Below are 20612 nucleotides of genomic sequence, written 5' to 3' on the forward strand. Positions count from 1 at the left end.
ATAAAAAATGTAACTTTAAAAAATAAGCTAATGTATCTTAACATAGACATAAACTTTATGTATAAAGAAAAAGACCTTTAAGTATCTTGGGTATATTTAAATATGGAACCAAAAGGAAATACAGGACTGGAGGGATGGCAGGCATGGGGTCTAAAAAGCCAAAATTTTATGATCTATCCTGTTTGGAACTATAATTTACTACACTGACTCTTACAGAGAAAAGGAGTAATGGAGACAAATAATACATACAATACAAGCTCCATTATCTCCCAGATGGATTCATCAAATTAAGTATAAGTAATGAAACTTAGCATTTAAGTAGACTGTTTTAAGTCAACTATTTGAAATGGTATCGCTCTTACTTTCTCTTCACAATACAGAAAGTGAGTCCTCCCTTACAAACAAAAAATAAAGAGGTAATCAAGGAACCAGAGGAAATAACTACAGAAATGAAACACACAAACTAGGTTCCTATTACCCTATTATAAACTATAATTTTATCTGGAACTTAATGCTTCAGGATAAAGCTAGTAGAGAATTTATTTTAGAAATTCTAAGAAATCTTAAAAAAATAAAGGTACTCTGAAAGTGCAAAAGCTATTTTTATTGGCCTAAACAAAAAGGTCAAATCATACTTTCTTCATATATAGAGAGGGGAGAAAATTTAACCCAGGACTATATACTAAATTTACATGAATACCTCTCCCCTTACCCTGCTGTGCTGCCTCATGCTCTGCTGTTCTCTTCCTGATATAGCTCTGGACTTCTTCCCACCTTCTCTCTGCTTCTTGTAGTTGAACCTGGAAAAGGTTAAGTCAGCACAATCACAGGATTTCAGGAAAAAAAAAAAAAAAAGGGCATCCTCTTTACTCTTGTCATAAAACTGCTTATTCCAACAGCCTCCTACATTAATAAAATATGCATATATGCCCAGACTTATACAAAGATATCAGCCACAGTCATTCTACCCTCCAAAATGCAGGATTTACAAAAACCAAGTATTTGTGCAGGTAGATCACTATAGCTACTACTATGTATATATCTGACCTATTTAGTTATGATCTGTTTTCCATTTTTATTTTCTTCAGCTGATAGGCTTTCAAAAGACAGGATGGTATCTTTACTGCTAAATCCCAGTAGGAACCTAAAATTCAAATTTTGAGATAGAGCACAACACTTCAATGATGACTATGGTCTTTAGTATAATTTATCTGTTTATCCATATCCATATGGAACTTCCATATTTATAAGTGCCAGCAATAAACACACCAGCAAGATAAATTTTGAATAAAAGGACAATTATATCAATCTCCCACAGGGACCCATAAAAACTTCAAGGAAACAAATTACACTATTTTCCACATTCAATTATTCTCAAAGTCCTTTTAATCCCTTCTCCTTTTAATCCCTACCACTCTGGAACTGGTATTAGGTATGATTCTACCAATGACCCAGGAAGGAATCTAATACACTGGACTTACACAAATTGAACTATATGTTCAATAAATCCTCTCCCCAGGAAAAGGAGAAAAGGACAATTCTATTCACCATTCTACTCAATGTGCATATGCTATAAGGTACAAAAGAAACAAATCTATTCCTCTGTAGCCTGAGCAATCCCATGCATCACTTCTCAGCAGGAGCTTCTCACGGTACTAAGTACCATTCTGGTATCTACAGAAACTGATTTTTTTAATATTACGGCTCAAGTGAAAACAACTGGAGCATTTCCTGGTCTTGTGCTAAAGCAAAGGAAAATCATCTATTCCAATGCTGGAAGAAAAATATGCTCTACTGAACTTACTAAAAAATCCAAGTTATGGATGATTAATAATATTAAAGGTAATTTTTACCACTTGATTTTTGCCTCATGCACGTGAACCCTAACCGCCCAAAGAAGAAATTCTGTTTGTATCTGTCAATCAGCAAATTTCATTTTTCCTATCTTCAGTCTTTAACTTCAGACTCAAGCCTATATTCAATTCTCTCATTACTGCACATGCTTCTACACAGGCAGAACACTTAGACTACAGATTCCTTTAAGCCTCAAACTACATTTCTCAAACCTACATACATATTTAGGTCCCTGAATTGAATATCTACGTTATTCATGAAATGATAAATAAAGATGGGAATAGATCACCTTCAACTGAGTAACTGCTTGTTCAGCATTCTTCTTTTGGACTTCCTCTTGCTGTAGCTTTCCTGTTTTCTCGGTTAGCTCATTAACCAACCTAGCATAATCCTGGCGTAGTTTATTTAGTTCAGCAGACTGCCTGAAAACAGTAACTGGATTAGGAACCTTCTATTATTACAAACACATAAAAAGAACAAAACATATTTGATATTTGTTTTTCTGAGCAATTCCACTTACAGCCAAGCGAAAAAAAAAAGTTTTAAGTGACTACTAATAATGAAGTCTGGTTGACTATAATCTCTGAATCATTTTGGTAACAATTACACAAATTCTAAAATCACCATAATCAAGAAAAATGGATGGCCACACACTCATGAGCAAAGGTCAACAGTGTCACGCTCAAACTGGTGTTCTGAAAATCTATTAAAATCAGTCAGAGCGTTTATTCTTGTAAGCATGCGACTAACACTTCTCTAAGGCAGTTTCTCAAAGGAAAGCCCAGAGTCAATTTCATCACTATCACAAGGAATATGTATTAATATGCAGATTCCTGGGTTCCACCTCAAAGCCACTGAATCATAATCTTTTATGGGTAGGACTCAAGAATATGCTTTTTTTAATGAACATGCCAGATGCCCTTCAGAATAATGAAGTTAAGAGCTACTGTTAAAGGGGATAGATGTTTTAAAACTTAAATATTCAGTTTCATCGATGTGTAGACAATGTTGCACTGCTGGCACTAGTATTTATCACAGAGTTTAGCTGAAGAGTTCTTCACATAGCAAGAAAATTGTTTTTTAGAAACAAATGTAAAACACAGAAGTCTAACCAATCATTATCAAACACCATTTTGATGGTCCAAGAAAATATTCCACCATTCAATGAAAATATTCTGCCATTCAATTAAAAATAAAGCATTTGGAAACATACTTGTTTTCTAGCTGGTTTGTAGTGTTGCTGACAGCATCTCTCAGTATGCCATTCTCCTGCTTCAAGTGAGCTATCTCTGCCTCCATCTGCTCACGAACTTGCTGGAACTAAAAGTATTTTACAAACATAAGATTTTTAGAAACAAAGACTGCCAAAACGAACTTAAAAGAAACTTTATTATAATGAGAATGTAAAAAGAATGAAAAGAATGAAGTTTGGACCATCTTTCTCAAATAAATATAAACAAATTTAAAGGATGAATTACATTTTGATTGTGGTGAATGCAAAGTAAATACAAGCTGCCACAACATTCAAGAATGCAAGTAGATACTAGCTGCTATGATACTGGAAAGGTAAAATAAATACAAACAGAAATGCTGTTTTAGAAATAAAAGAAATTCTTTCCTATCCAACAGACTCCTATAGAATAACCCTATCTTGATCCTGTATCAATTTCATGTCAGCAGTTTTCAATGAAAGATTTTAGTAATCAAAAGTTTAAAAACTGAAAATATGTTACAAATTGAACTATAACCAAATAGATGGCAAATACATCACGCAAAAACCTACTCACTAAAATATTCTGGCCTTTTATTTCTTATCTCAGAATTACAGAACCAAGAGAAAGAATACTGAATCTCATATTCCCATAAGGATAGGTCTTATTTTAGAATGTGAAATAAGCTTAATAATTTTAAGGAAACCTATTCAATTGAGAGAAATTAAAGTATATATATCTATTTTTCAGAGAACAAATCACATAGAACCTATATCCTGGCTTCTATAAAAGAAAAAGAAAAAATAAATCACTTTCCACCCTCAATAAGAGTACTACAAATACTTGACTAATTTCCAAATTAACAGTAAGTAGCAATTAAGGAAAAGAAAAAAAAATCACTTGAGACTAGGAAAATCAGTTCTTCAATAATCCATTTATTAATGGGAAAAAATATATCAAATGGCTGGGGGTTGGAAAGATAGAGGATTGGGTCAAATGAAAGCACAAAGCAGTGGAAACTGTAAGAACCTGACAACAGATTCATTCACTTCTTCTTTGCTATTAGTGTTTTTCTGTGGAAAACACTGGGACTTTGATAGCAGTGAAGAAGAATTTAAAATTTTTCAGCATGAGACTAGCAATGTGATCAAAATAATATCTTAGAAACAAATATCTGATACTATTAACATGGTAGAATGGAAATGAGAGACTGAAAAACCACTATAATTATGCCAGTATGAAATAATAAACTAAGGTGATGTCTAAGAACTGAATGCAAGAATACCCTGAAATAAAATATCTTAAAAGATTTCAGAAAAAAACTGTAAACTGAGCAAGAGAGAGAAGGCAAAGGATTCAAGCATAAGGATAATAATGCCTCAGATGTAGGAAAATAAGAACTTAATCAAAAGCAAGAGTTTGATTTTAGACATATGTTAAATTCGAGGTGATGACGAGAGCTTCCAAATTAAAGCATCAGCTAGCAATGGAAATAATTCAAAAAATCACTGGCCCAGGAAGACATGAACAGACATTTTTCCAAAGAGGACATCCAAATGGCCAAAAGACACATGAAAAAGTGCTCAACATCACTCAGCATCACGGAAATCCAAACCAACCCCAATAAGATACCACCTCACACCAGTCAGAATGGCTAAAAGTAACAAGTCAGGAAACGACAGATGTTGGCAAGGATGTGGAGAAAGGTGAACCCTCCTACACTGTTGGTGGGAATGAAGCTGGTGCAGCCACTCTGGAAAACAGTATGGAGGTTCCTCAAAAAGTTGAAAATAGAGCTACCCTACGGCCCAGCAATTGCACTACTGAGTATTTACGCCAAAGATACAAATGTAGTGATCTAAAGGAATACGTGAACCCCAATGTTTATAACAACAATGTCCACAATAGCCAAACTATGGAAAGAGCATAGATGTCCATCAACAGATGAATGGATAAAGAAGAGGTGGTGTATATATACAATGGAATATTATGCAGCCATCAAAAAAAGGAACTCTTGCCATTTGCAACGATGTGGATGGAACTAAAGGGTATTATGCTAAGCGAAATAAGTCAATCAGAGGAAGACAAGTATCCTATGATCTCACTGATGAGGAATTCTTAATCTTAGGAAACAAACTGAGGGTTGCTGGAGTGGTGGGGGGTGGGAGGGACGGGGTGGCTGGGTGATAGACTTTGGGGAGGGTATGTGCTATGGTGAGCGCTGTGAATTGTGCAAGACTGTTGAATCACAGATCTGTACCTCTGAAACAAATAATATATGTTTTTAAAAAAAAAAAAGATAGTAGAAAGGGAAAAATGAAGAGGGGAAATGGGAGGGGGAGACAAACCATGAGAGACTACGGACTCTGAGGAACAAACTGAGGGTTTTAGAGGGGAGGGGCTGGGGGAATGGGTTAGCCCAGTGATGGGTACTAAGGAGGGCACGTACTAAAATGGAGCACTGGGTGTTATATGCAAACAAGGACTGATGGAACACTACATCAAAAACTAAGGATGTAACAGCTTGGGAGCAAGATGGCGAAGGAGCAGGAGACCTGGATTTCGTCTGGTCTCAGGAATTCAGCTGAATAGGGATCAAACCATTCTGAACACCTAGGAACTCAACAGGAGATCTAAGAAAAGAATAGCAACAACTCTCTGAACAGAAAAGCGACCACTTACTGGAAGGTAGGACGTGCAGAGAAGTGAACCCGAGGCGATATTCAGGAGGACAGAAGGCGGGGGAGGGAGCCTCCGTCGGCCGCTTCTGGCAAGTGATAGAGCCGTGGAGCACAAAATCGGAACTTTTAGTAAGTCGGCTCTGCTGAGGGATGTTGCTCCAGTGGCTAAGCAGGGGGTGGAACCCTCGCGGGACAGTGTGGTCTCAGGACCCTCGGGGTCACAGAGAGACTGGGGGTGCCTGAGTGCGGCAGAGCTCCCAGGTATTGGAGCGGGGAAGCCGGCTGCAGAGACGGAGCCAAGGCGCGGGCTCTCAGCTCGGGGTTGCCATAAACTGTGATCCGCGGCCCAGTCGGGCCACTGCTCCTCCAGCAGGGACCCAACAAGCGGCAGATCCAGGGAGACTCCCCTTCCTCCCTGGAGAGGAGCAGCGCGGGAGCGCACCGCAGGGATCTGCTGTGTTTGGAGACTCCACACAGGGTCGGGTGCCAGAGATATAAACACTCGGTCAGAGGCCGGGTGAGCACAGAGTGTGGAAGGAGACGGGGGAGACGGGAGTGACTGTTTTTCTCTGGGGGCGCACTGAGGAGCAGGGCCCCGAGTTCTCAGCTCCTCCAGGCGGAGATTGGGAGGCCGCCATTTTCACTCTGGTCCTCCAAAGCTGTACCAAGAGCTTGCAGGGAACAAAAGCTCCTGAGAGCAAACCCGAGCAGCTTGCTTAGCCCTGACAGACAAGGGCGGGGCAATTCTGCCTCCGGCAAAGAAATTTGGGAACCGGCAACAGGCCCCTGCCCCAGAAGATCAGCACGAACAGCCATCCAAGACCAAGTTTACCGATCAAGGAGAACGGGAGAACTCCAGCGCTAGGGGAATACTCCACATAAAATTCATGGCTTTTTTACCATGACTCATTACTTTTTCAAAGTTAATTTTTTTTTAACTTTTTTTTTTTGAATTTTTCTTTTTCCCTTTTTCAACCAACATCTTATCAATCCCTTTTTTAAGAAAAACATTTTTTATTTTTCATTTTTAGAGTCATATTTTATCCCTTCATAGTAGTTACCCTTATTTTTGGCAGATATATATATATAAGTTGTTCTCTCTTTAAAATTTTGAGATACAGTTTCTTCTAATAGATCAAAATATACCCTAAATCACTAGTGTATGGCTTTGTTCTAGTCTCCTGCCTGATCACATTCTCTCCCTTTTTTTTTCTTTTTCCTTTTAAAATCTTCTTCTTTCTTTTTAAAAACAACTTCTTATCTTATCAAGTCCTTTTATAAAATCTTTTATAATTTTCATCTTTACAGTCATCTGCCATCCCTTCATTGTATCAACCCTTATTTTGTACATATATAAGTCTTTCTTCCTTTAAAATTTTAGGAGGCACTTTCTTCTAACAGACCAAAATATACCCAAAATCTAGTGTGTGGCACTGATCTATGCACTAGCCTGATCATATTTGAACATATTCTGTTTTTGTGTTGTTCTGTTTTTGTTTGTTTTTATCTTTTTCTTTTTTTTTTTTTTTCTTTCTTACCCTTTCCTTTCCCCTGGTTTCAGGTCTTTTCTGATTTGTATAGAGTATATTTGCTGGGGACGTTTTTACCCTGTTAGCATTTTGTTCTCTCATTCGTATCTATTCTCCTCTGGACAAAATGACAAGACGAAAGAAATCACCTCAGCAAAAATAACAAGAGGAAGTACCCTCTGCCAGGTACCTACTCAATACGGACATTAGTGTGATGTTGGACCTAGAGTTCAGAATCATGACTTTAAAGATACTAGCTGGGCTTGAAAAAAGCGTGGAAGTTATTAGAGAAACCCTTTCTGGAGAAATAAAAGAACTAAAATCTAACCAAGTCGAAATCAAAAAGGCTATTAATGAGCTGCAACCAAAAATGGGGGCACTAACTGCTAGGATAAATGAGGCAGAAGAGAGAATCAGTGATACAGAAGACCAAATGATGGAAAATAAAGAGGCTGAGAAAGAGAGAGATAAACAACTACAGGATCACAAGGGCAGAATTCGAGAGATAAGCGATACCATAAGACGAAACAACATTAGAATAACTGGGGTCCCAGAAGAAGAAGAAAGGGAGAGGGGGCAGAAGGTATATTGGAGCAAATTATAGCAGAGAACTTCCCTAATGTGGGGAAGGAAACAGGCATCAAAATCCAGGAGGCACAGAGAACCCCTCTCAAAATCAATAAAAATAGGTCAACACCCCGACATCTCATAGTAAAACTTACGAGTCTCAGAGAAAAAGAGAAAATCCTGAAAGCAGCTCGGGAGAAGAGATATGTAACCTACAATGGTAGAAACATTAGACTGGCAACAGACCTATCCACACAGACCTGGCAGGCCAGAAAGGGCTGGCATGATATCTTCAGAGCACTAAACGAGAAAAATATGCAGCCAAGAATACTATATCCAGCTAGGCTGTCACTGAAAATAGAAGGAGAGATAAAAAGCTTCCACGACAAACAAAAACTAAAGGAATTTGCAAACACAAAACCAGCCCTCCAAGAAATATTGAAAGGGGTCCTCTAAGCAAAGAGAGAGCCTAAAAGCAGCATAGATCGAAAGGAAAACAGACAATATACAGTCACAGTCACCTTACAGGCAATACAATGGCACTAAATTCATATCTTTCAATAGTTACCCTGAATGTAAGTGGGCTAAATGCCCCAATCAAAAGACACAGGCTATCAGACTGGATTAAAAAACAAGACCCATTAATATGCTGTCTGCAAGAGACTCATTTTAGACCCAAAGACACCCCCAGATTGAAAGTGGGGGGGTGGAAGACCATTTACCATGCTAATGGACACCAAAAGAAAGCTGGGGTGGCAATCCTTATATCAGACAAATTAGATTTTAAAACAAAGACTGTAATAAGAGATGAGGAAGGACACTATATCCCACTTAAAGGGTCTATCCAACAAGAAGATCTAACAATTGTAAATATCTATGCCCCTAACATGGGAGCAGCCAATTATATAAGGCAATTAATAACAAAAGCAAAGAAACACATTGACAACAATACAGTAATAGTGGGGGACTTTAACACCCCCCTCACAGAAATGGACAGATCATCTAAGCAAAAGATCAACAAGGAAATAAAGACTTTAAATGACACACTGGACCAAATGGACTTCACAGACATATTCAGAACATTCCATCCCAAAGCAACGGAATACACTTTCTTCTCTAGTGCCCATGAAACATTCTCCAGAATAGATCACATCCTAGGGTCACAAATCAGTTCTCAACCAGTACCAAAAGATTGGGATCATTCCCTGCATATTTTCAAACCACAATGCTTTGAAACTAGAACTCAATCCCAAGAGGAAAGTCGGAAAGAACTCAAATACATGGAGGCTAAAGAGCATCCTACTAAAGAATGAATGGGTCAACCAGGAAATTAAAGAAGAATTAAAAAAATTCATGGAAACCAATGAAAATGAAAACACAACTGTTCAAAATCTTTGGGATGCAGCAAAGGCAGTCCTGAGAGGAAAGTATATAGCAATACAAGCCTTTCTCAACAAACAAGAAAGGTCTCAAATACACAACCTAACCCTACATGTAAAGAAGCTAGAGAAAGAACAGCAAATAAAGCCTAAACCCAGCAGGAGAAGAGACATAATAAAGAGGAGAAATCAATGAAATAGAAACCAAAAGAACAGTAGAACAGATCAACAAAACTAGAAGCTGGTTCTTTTGAAAGAATTAGCAAGATTGATAAACCCCTGGCCAGACTTATCCAAAAGAAAAGAGAAATGACCCAAATCAACAAAATCATGAATGAAAGAGCAGAGATCACAACCAACACCAAAGAAATACAAACAATTATAAGAACATATTATGAGCAACTCTATGCCACCAATTAGACAACCTGGAAGAAATGCGTGCATTGCTAGAGATGTATCAACTACCAAAATTGAACCAGGAAGAAATAGAAAACCTGAACAGACCTATAACCACTAAGGAAATTGAAGCAGTCATCAAAAATCTCCCAACAAACAAAAGCCCGGGGCCAGATGGCTTCCCAGGGGAATTCTACCAAACATTTCAAGAAGAATTAATACCTATTCTCCTGAAACTGTTCCAAAAAATAGAAATGGAAGGAAAACTTCCAAACTCATTTTATGAGGCCACCATTCCCTTGATCCCCAAACCAGACAAAGACCCCAACAAAAAGGAGAATTACAGACCAATATCCTTGATGAACATGGATGCAAAAATTCTCACCAAAATACTAGCCAATAGGATCCAACGGTACATTAAAAGGATTATTCACCATGACCAAGTGGGATTTATCCCAGGCTGCAAGGTTGGTTCAACATCCGCAAATCAATCAACGTGATACAATACATTAACAAAAGAAAGAACAAGAATCATATGATCCTCTCAACAGATGCAGAAAAAGCATCTGACAATCCGAAAACTCTTCAGAGTATAGGGATAGGAGGTACATACCTCAAGATCATAAAAGCCATCTATGAAAAACCTACAGCGAATATCATTCTCAATGGGGAAAAGCTGAGAGCTTTTCCCCTAAGGTCAGGAACGCGGCAGGGATGTCCACTATCACCACTGCTATTCAACATAGTATTAGAGGTCCTAGCCACAGCAATCAGACAACAAAAAGAAATCAAAGGCATCCAAATCGGAAAAGAGGAAGTCAAACTCTCACTCTTTGCAGATGATATGATACTGTATGTGGAAAACCCAAAAGACTCCACCCCAAAACTGCTAGAACTCATACAGAAATTCAATAAAGTAGCAGGATATAAAATCAATGCACAGAAATCAGTGGCATTCCTATACACCAACAAGACAGAGGAGAGACAAATCAAGGAGTCGATCCCATTTACAACTGCACCCAAAACTATAAGATACCTAGGAATAAATTTAACCAAAGAGGCAAAGGATCTGTACTCAGAAAACTATAAAATACTCATGAAAGAAATTGAAGACACAAAGAAATGGAAAAACATTCCATGCTCATGGACTGGAAGAACAAACATTGTGAAGATGTCAATGCTACCTAGAGCAATCTACACATTCAATCCCCATCAAAATGCCATCCACTTTTTTCAAAGAAATGGAACAAATAATCCTAAAATTTGTATGGAACCAGAAGAGACCCCAAATAGCCAGAGGAATATTGAAAAAGAAAAGCAAAGCTGGTGGCATCACAATTCTGGACTTCCAGCTCTATTACAAAGCTGTCATCATCAAGACAGTATGGTACTGGCACAAAAACATACACATCGATCAATGGAACAGAATAGAGAGCCCAGAAATGGACCCTCAACTCTATGGTCAACTCATCTTTGACAAAGCAGGAAAGAATGTCCAATGGAAAAAAGACAGTCTCTTCAACACATGGTGTTGGGAAAATTGGACAGCGACATGCAGAAGAATGAAACGGGACCATTTCCTTACACCACACACAAAAATAGACTCCAAATGGTTGAAAGACCTAAACGTGAGACAGGAGTCCATCAAAATCCTAAAGGAGAACACAGGCAGCAACCTCTTCGACCTCAGCCGCAGCAACTTCTTCCTAGAAACATCGCCAAAGGCAAGGGAAGCAAGGGCAAAAATGAACTATTGGGATTTCATCAAAATAAAAAGCTTTTGCACAGCAAAAGAAACAGTCCACAAAACCAAAAGATAACTGACAGAATGGGAGAAAATATTTGCAAATGACATATCAGATAAAGGGCTAGTATCCAAAATCTATAAAGAACTTATCAAACTCAACACCCAAAGAACAAATAATCCAATCAAGAAATGGGCAGAAGACATGAACAGACATTTTTCCAGAGAAGACATCCAAATGGCCAACAGACACATGAAAAAGTGCTCAACATCGCTCGGCATCAGGGAAATCCAAATCAAAACCTCAATGAGATACCACCTCACACCAGTCAGAATGGCTAAAATTAACAAGTCAGGAAACGACAGATGTTGGCGGGGATGCGGAGAAAGGGGAACCCTCCTACACTGTCGGTGGGAATGCAAGCTGGTGCAGCCACTCTGGAAAACAGTATGGAGGTTCCTCAAACAGTTGAAAATAGAGCTACCATACGATCCAGCAATTGCACTACTGGGTATTTACCACAAAGATACAAATGTAGGGATCCGAAGGGGTACGTGCACCCCAATGTTTATAGCAGCAATATCCACAATAGCCAAACTGTGGAAAGAGCCAAGATGTCCATCGACAGATGAATGGATAAAGAAGAAGTGGTATATATACACAATGGAATATATGCAGCCATCAAAAGGAATGAGATCTTGCCATTTGCAACGACGTGGATGGAACTGGAGGGTGTTATGCTGAGTGAAAGAAGTCAATCAGAGAAAGACATGTGTCATATGGCCTCACTGATATGAGGAATTCTTAATCTCAGGAAACAAACTGAGGGTTGCTGGAGTGGTGGGGGGGTGGGAGGGATGGAGTGGCTGGGTGATAGACATTGGGGAGGGTATGTGCTATCGTGAGCGCTGTGAATTCAACAAGACTGTTGAATCACAAATCTGTACCTCTGAAACAAATAATGCAATATATGTTAAGAAAAAAAAAAAGAAGAAGATTGCAGGAGGGGAAGAATGAAGAGGAGTAAGTCGGAGGGGGAGACGAACCATGAGAGACGATGGACTCTGAAAAACAAACTGAGGGTTCTAGAGGGGAGGGGGATGGGGGATGGGTTAGCCTGGTGATGGGTATTAAAGAGGGCACATTCTGCGTGGAGCGCTGGGTGTTATGCACAAACAATGAATCATGGAACACTACATCAAAAACTAGTGATGTAATGTATGGTGATTAACATAACAATAAAAAATTTAAAAAAAACTAACAATGTAACATATGCTAACATAATAAAAAATAAAATAAAAACAAAAATCACTGGCCCAGAAAGCTCAAATAGGGGGAATATTAGACACCCACTAGGTAAGCCGTCCCAAACCATGTTCTTCAACAGCCTCTTCATCAATGATAAAAATGCTATTTCAATCTTAGAGAAAGAGAACAAACCAACCAACCACTGGTTCAGACTTAACTGGAATCATGAAAACAAGTAGTATGTAGAAAAGACAGTAAGAACTGAACCTTCTGAAACACTGAAAGAGAGGTAAAAGTAAGCCAAGAGACAGGTCACTTAGGCCAAAACCTTAGAAGTCATCCTTCATTGTCAGCTCTCTCTTGCTCTCTCCTCCACTCCATCACCAACCCCCATCTACTAACTCTTCTGTATCACTCAAACTCAACCCCTCACTGTCAACATCTGATTTTAGGCCCTTGTTCTTGGACTTGGATTCCTGCAAAAGCCTTGCAATCATCTTGTTCCACTCTCCACACTGCTACCAGAGTAACAACTAAAAACACTAATCACACTGCTGAGTTGCTTAACTCCTTTAATGGCTCCCCAGTCTTCAGGTATATAAGGGCCTTTAAGACAGGGCCTCTATTTACATCTCTAGATCTTTTCCTCATTCTAGCCCTGAGTCCATAGGAGTGGACTCCTGTCTCACTGGGCAATCTCTATCAGAAACACCTGGGATGCACTCACTGAAAAGCTATATCCTGGGCCCCAAAATAGACCCACTGAACAATAATCACCTCTAGGGATGGGACTAAGGAATCACACCAAGTAATAACCCAGTACCCATTTCTTCACTCTTTTACCTGATAATGCCTAATTGTTTTAAAACATTCAACACAGCTCGCATATCATTTCTAACAAGACTTCCCTATAATCCTCATCTTCCCTACTCCCCAACCCAATGGTTCCAAAGCACCCACTGGTTACCTCTACAGTAATCCCCCCTTATCCACAGGTAGTAATACCTTGGAAGACCCCCAAGTAGATGCCTGAAACTGCAGAGTACTAAACCATGGGTATACTATGTCTTTTCCCTATACATACGTACATACATACATATCACAAAATTTAATTTATAAAATTAGACACAGTTAAGAGATTAATAACTAAAAATAGAATCTATAACAATATACTGTCATCAAAGTTACATGAAGGTGATTTCTCTCTCTAAATGTATTATACTGAATTCACCCTTCTTGTGATGATGCGAGATAATAAATGCCTATGCGATGAGATGGGAGGTAATGACATAGGCACTGTGACACAGTGTTAGGGTACTACTGACCTTCTGACAATATGTCAGAAGAATCATCTGCTTCCAGGCCACAGCTGACCATGGATAACTGAAACCACCGAAAGTGAAACGGGGATAAGGCAGGACTACTATATTGTAATGGAGTCTTTACTTGTCAGCTTCCAGGCTCTGCATCATCCCCCCCTCGAAAAGGTGCTTACTTACAGACAGGGAGCCAGTTTAGCCAATGTACCGTCGCCCAGCACACAGCCTTGCACATATTAGGCACTTAAAGTCTGCTAATTAATGAATGCAAAATTTCATTTTGTTTTCAAAAAATAAAAAGATACCTTCATCTGCATCTGCTGAGTCTCTTGATAACTAACATGGATTTTGTTTTGAAATACATTATGTTCCTTTTCTAATGTTCCAATCCGATCTTTCATCCTTGCTATAACCACGTTGCTTCTTTCTTTCTCTGACATCATTTCCTAGAAGAATAAACCAGAAAAAAAATTATGAAAACTTATTAAAAAAAAAAGTACCATAAGATTATAATAAAAAAACATTTTTTAGCATCAGTAAAAATGATGTAAGACAATCATGAACTCTGAAATAAGTACATCCTTGAGGTCAAAGGTTTAAAAAAGAAATTGTCCCTGCATCTTACCTGCATCCACCTGCACCAATTACTTTCATAAACACTTTGCTGTTCTGTTTATTCTTATTCCAAATGCACTTTCTGGTCTGAGTTAAAGAGCTGAACCTAGAATAAATCCTACAGTCTAACTTGATTATAAGAAAGAATAGTTTTAAGGCAAAACAATTAGTTTTCTATTATTTGCAGGTACTAGCTCTCTTTTAGGGTTTAGAAAAGGCCTAAAAAAATAACCTAACAGAGAAAAAAAGAAGTCTCTTCCCTGAGAGAAAAGAAAAAGACATGTCATAGCAGAATGGAAAACTGGAATAAGGAAAGTAAAAAATCAGAACTCCAAGTTTTATTATCTTCCCAAGTCAAATCTTAAAAGGGTGATTTCATTTTATACTGCAACTATCATGAACTCCTAGAGCAAATATTATTGAAGTAAAAGAGAGCCAACCAACTTTAAAGTTATCTGCAGGCATGATCAGTTTATACCCCCTCATCTAAGACACTGAAAAAACTTAAAACTTTTTTTTTAAATGAGTATATGCACACATGCGGGGGCTGGGGGCTGGGAATGGGGCAGAGCAAGACGGAGAAAGAGAATCTTAAGTAGGCTCCACATCCAGCGTGGGACACAACACTCAGTCTCACAACTCTGAGATCATGACCTGAGACGAAATCAAGAGTCAGACGCTTAACTGAATGAGCCACCGAGGTACCCCCAAATTTATAACTTTTATGTACTTGATGGTTTCCTCCCATAAGAGTTTACTTCCATCTGCAAAGTGTTATACTGATGTATATAATACACTTAGGAAGAAGTACACACATCTTAAGTATATAGCTCAATGAATTACTACGTAGTGGATACCTTTTTAATTTTTAAAATTATAGTCAGAAAACCATAGTCACATAAAACTATATTAAAATGTGTAATCGTAAGGCAACATGCTTATTTTAGTAACAACTTTGATTAATCTTAATCTGACCAAGTTTTTCCATTAACTTTTACTTCAAATTCACATAAAAGGTTTTATATTCAAATGAGGCCATCCGCATAATGTCATCAAGTAGCTTCATGAATGATAAAAAAAAAAAACCCTCATTTACTGTATTTAATTCCTAAAAGGAGAAACAAGTACCTCAGAAGGAATAAGACCACATTTTCTATAGAATTTCAATTATGTTCTCAGTCTACATAATTTTTTTTGGAGATATAATTGACACAGAACATTATATAAGTTTCAGGTATACAACATGGCTGGATATTTCTATATATTGCAAAATGATCACCATAAGTCTAGTTAACATCACCACTATAGTTACAATTTTTTTTTCTCATGATGAGAACTTTTAAGATATACTATCTTAGCAACTTTCAAATATATAACACAGTATTACTAACTATAGTTACCATGCTGTACATTATATCCCCAGGACTGATTTATTTTCTAATTAGAAATTTTTATCATTTAACATGATTTTTACATAATTTTTTAAAGGTTTTTTGTTTGTTTTTACCTCTCAGAGTAAAATTTCTGGGGTTTGAAGAACTTCATTGATTAAAAATTATAAATATCACAAGATCCTTTATAAATAAAATTACCTATTAAGAGTTCCACCTTTATCTTAGTGGATTTAACAAGATCATACCTAGTTCTGTGCTTCCTTAGAGACTAATTCTAGGTCAGATCCAAGTGAAACATGCCCCCAATGCCTAAATGCTTCTGTTATTTGAAATTAATATATTTAGGAGCACTGTTATTTTAAATTCAACTGTAATTCAACTGTAGGCTATAACATGAAAAAGTGAGACACCACCACCACAATTCTATAAGAGAGTGACTTTTACTGGGTATATATTTGCTATACAAATAATTAAATCTGTAATTACAGACAATTTCTGAAATCCTTCACTGCTTCTGATTCAGAACACATATCCCTTAAATACAAGAATGTCTTCACCTGAGTTAACTGCTTACACCGATCCTTAATAGCAGCAGCATCTTCCTTCACAGCAGCAAGTAACTTGTCTTTTTCTTGAAGCTGATGTACAAGTGCAGTCAATTCTCCTTTACTTGACTACAATTGGGAAATCAATACAGAATTAGTAAGAGTTAACATGAGCTAATGAAAATTATGAAAATGAAATATCTAATATCAAGTGTTCTTACCAATGCAGAGTTCACAATTATATATATAAAGTAGAATCATGGCCAAGTACTAGTCAGTGAAATGTCATTCGTGAAAGTCACTGTATCATTCTATATTCTGATGCATACAATAGGATACATAATCAACCAATAAATAAATTTACAAAGAATTCTAAGACTCCAGTTTTAAACCCAGAGTCAAGATAGCAATCTCCTTCTCCTCCTCCTAAAAGATCAAAAGAGGAATATGAAACCAAAATGCAAACAACCAAAATGAAATAATCATCTGTAATATCAAAACATAACATCAGAAAAGGCTGCCAAAAGTAGTGGAGATCAAATACAAGTGCTTGACAACCCTGTCAAAATATACTAGACTATAGAAGTACCCTGGTGCCTAGTTCTCTGAAATTAACCGGCATATCCTGAAAGGAAAAACCAACAATCTTCCACTTGACATCAAGAACAAAGACAGAAGGTAGGAATCTTCTTGGAAGGAAAGCTCAAGAACCAAGAAGGAAGAAATCATACAAACTTTACAGAGCAACTAGTTAGGAAGAATCGAGAGAAATTCTCTATAGTGAGACTCCATAGTGAAGTCTTTTTTTTTTTTTAAGATTTTACTTATTTATTTATTTGGCAGAGAGAGAGAGAGCGAGAGAGCACAAGCAAGGGAAGCAGCAGAGGGAGAGCGAGAAGCAGAGTCCCCACTGAGCAGGGAGCCTGATTCAGGACTTGATCCCAGGACCCTGGGATCATGACCTGAGTTGAACGCAGGCATTTAACCGACTGAGCCACCCAGGTGCCCCATAATAGTGAAGTCTTTTATCTGGGAAGATGGAAAGGCTAAAAGAACTTCTCACACGCAGCTTGAGGGAAACAGCAGTTAGCCTTGATCCTTTCATTATCAATCTCCAGGCATAGAGTTGATCCAAGAGGAACACCACCCTCGCTAAAAGAGTGCTGATTAAAGAGAAAACAGGGTCGTGGTCCCTGGGTGGCTCTATCGGGTAAGCACCTGCCTTTAGCTCAGGTCATGATCCCAGGGTCCGGGGATCCAGCCCCACATTGGGCTCCCTGCTCAGCAGGGGGCCTGCTTCTCCCTCTCCCTCTGTACTCCCTCTTTGTCAAATAAATAAATAAAATCTTTGGGGGAAAAAAAAAAGAAAACAGGGTCTATGCAAGACACATGAAAAAAGGAAGGAAAATAACAAAAATAAATGACAAGCGAAGAAAAATCACCAAAAAAGGATTGTAAAACAACAGACAAAACTGTTAAAAAATATCGCCATGATTTTTAAAAATCTTACGGCAGTCATTTCTGGAAAAACAAGAGCAAAGAACAGAACTCAGGAGAAAAGATAAGCTCAAAGAAAAGATCAGAGAAGGAGATGAAATATGAGCTGGCAAAACCTGAAGTGGAAGTAAAAGTAACACCACCTCAGAAATACAACCCAGTTAGAAGCAGAGAACAGAAAAAGACACACTGCTGAACTACAGTAAGAGACAGAGTCCAGGATGGAGAAAAGTAATTAAGAAAGAGAAATAAACCAAAAGCTTTTTTTTTTTTTTTAGGATTAAAACGTGAAAGATAAAGACAATAGGCAAAGATTTAGTATATGCTTAATCGAAACCCATTATTTCAATTATGCTAAAGGACAAATCTCATGATTGAAAAGACATGCTTTATCCAAAGAAATACTAAGGGAGGACACAGGAGTCAAGGCCAAAACCGTATTAAATTTACTGAACTTAAAAGAAGCTGAATCCCTTGATGTTTGTACAGTAGGGTGGACACTGGAAAAGTCCAATAAATAATAAATACTTGGGTAGATTGCCCAAAGGATGTTTTTATTCTGAGAGTGTAGTCTGACAAAAATACATGAAAAGAGTGCAAAATTCAGTGTGGTCTCAAACCTCTATCCAGCTATATGAGTAGGGAATGGTAAAGCAAGCATGAAAAAGTCTCAAGAAAGTGCAACCCAGAAATATTATACCCCACCAAATTATCATTCAAATATAATGACAACAAAAAAGCATTTTAAGGAAATATAGTTCCTATAAGCCCTTCTTGAAGAAATTCCAGGAAAAATAACTTTAGCCAACCAAGAGATGAATACAGAGACTATGGCAAAAGAATGGTTATCAAGCTTTAAACCCACCATTAACCTGTAAAATTATGACTAAAACAAACATGAAAATTACAGTCACAAAACAAATATTAAATATTCCAAGTATCTGATAAACAAATGCTATAATTAACAAAAGTTGAGAGGCAAAAAGGAGAAAGTGTAGGAAAAAATTTAAGTAGGCAGACTTCCTCCTGTTACATAGCACAGAGTCGAGTTAATAATTTAAAGTTGAAAAAAAATCATATAATTGAGGCAAGTATATTTAAAGGCCAACACTAAGAAATTAATAATCAACTAAAATATCAAATATATTCTTACTAATAATTACATTAACAGTTAACATTTTTGAGCAATTACTGTATGCTGGGAACTCTGAGCACCTACTATATATTATTTCATTTAACTTTCAAAACCTGATTATCATTCCCATTTGGGAAATAAGGAAACTGAGGCACCGGGGTTAAGTCACTTACCTAAGGCCAAATAAATCTCAATGTGGCAGAACTCAGATTTGAATCCAGGAAATCTGACTCTAGAACCCAGTATATTAACCTAGGTCTAATATAAAACACAAATGGCTTGTAGTTTGAAGATAAAGGCACATGCATGCACACATGCACACAACATAAAATCTCCTCTTCAAGTCCGCAACCCCTTTAGCGTTTATTCTCCTTTTCCCATCTAAGGTTATTCAAACTGGACACACTGTCACCTTTCCTATTTATTCAATACTTACTTACAGTCCAATACTCCAATGAAACTGCTTTCACTGGGGATATCAAATCCAATTTTTCCATCCTAATCCTCCTTGATCTCTCTAAAGCATGTCACTGTTGCCTTTTCCCCTCACCCGTGAACTCTCTACCCTCCTTAAGCCTCTGTGATTCCACTGTCTCCTGGTGTTGGTCCTCCTTTTCATTTCACCTCCTTTTGTGGTGGCTTTCCCCGCCCTTTAAATGTTGGTGTTTCTCAGGGCTCATTCTTGAACTTTCCTAGCACTCCCTACATCCTCTCTGGTCTAATACACATTTACCACGTGTATTATTGGTGATAGCAGATTACTTTCCTAAGTCACACCCTAAGTGATCTGTTTTCAACTCCAGAGAAATATATATTCAATTGTGAAATGAACATACCCACTTAAATGATCCAAAGGATGCCTAAAACAACCTCCTAAAAATTTTCACAATCCTCTACTCTCTCCTCCTCAGCAAAGTGTTCATAAATACTGCTGTCACCATAATCTATCCAGTTACTCAAGAGCACAAACAAGCATTCATTGTAGACTCTTCTCCAGCTACCATATCTAACTGGTCAGCAAGTCCTCTAACGCCTCTATCTCCAGCCTGTGCTGGTGCTCCTGCACTTACCTTCACCCTGACCTGGAGCAAGCCTTATTAGCTGTGGGGATTTATTTATACCTGGAACCTTGCCATCTATTAAAAGGTCTGACCAAGACAGTTTCTATGACAGGAAAAGGGGAAACTAAACTTACTTTTGCAGATACAGAGGACCTACCAAAGGTACTGAGTCCCTGCAGATGAGAACAGAACCACTCCATGAGAAACCCAGAACAATAAAATCTTAAAAGAAAGCCCAGTTCCAAAGATGTGGAAAAATGTGAAGTTGTAAAATACTCTATTTCAAAACACTATCTTTAAGAGTACCCGACTTCCTCCTTGGCCTGCCTAAAACAGCTATCAAGGGGAGGTTCATTTACCACCTAGTCTCTAGAGTTCAAAGCTATCCCTCAGACAATAAAATAATTACTCTTGCACCCATAAATCACCACCAACA

At 37.9% G+C, this 20612-nt stretch overlaps 1 protein-coding gene across 9 annotated transcripts in view; it reads right to left on the bottom strand.

The window, feature by feature from the left end:
- The window catches only part of KTN1 (kinectin 1), a 116125-nt gene that overhangs the window by 49983 nt on the left and 45530 nt on the right, over positions 1 to 20612 (bottom strand). For all 9 annotated transcript variants that reach the window (XM_088024582.1, XM_088024581.1, XM_028111611.2 and 6 more), the window contains exons 6-10: positions 16496 to 16612; positions 14235 to 14375; positions 3068 to 3174; positions 2144 to 2276; positions 713 to 800 (exon numbers count right to left, since the gene is read on the bottom strand). In XM_088024582.1, the coding sequence (XP_087880708.1) occupies positions 713 to 800; positions 2144 to 2276; positions 3068 to 3174; positions 14235 to 14375; positions 16496 to 16612 (586 nt within the window). The remainder of the gene's footprint in view (positions 1 to 712; positions 801 to 2143; positions 2277 to 3067; positions 3175 to 14234; positions 14376 to 16495; positions 16613 to 20612) is intronic.

Source organism: Eumetopias jubatus, unplaced genomic scaffold (assembly GCF_037043125.1).
Source record: "Eumetopias jubatus isolate StellerSeaLion01/CBP00866 unplaced genomic scaffold, mEumJub1_p1.0 scaffold_7, whole genome shotgun sequence".
NCBI lineage: Eukaryota > Metazoa > Chordata > Mammalia > Carnivora > Otariidae > Eumetopias > Eumetopias jubatus.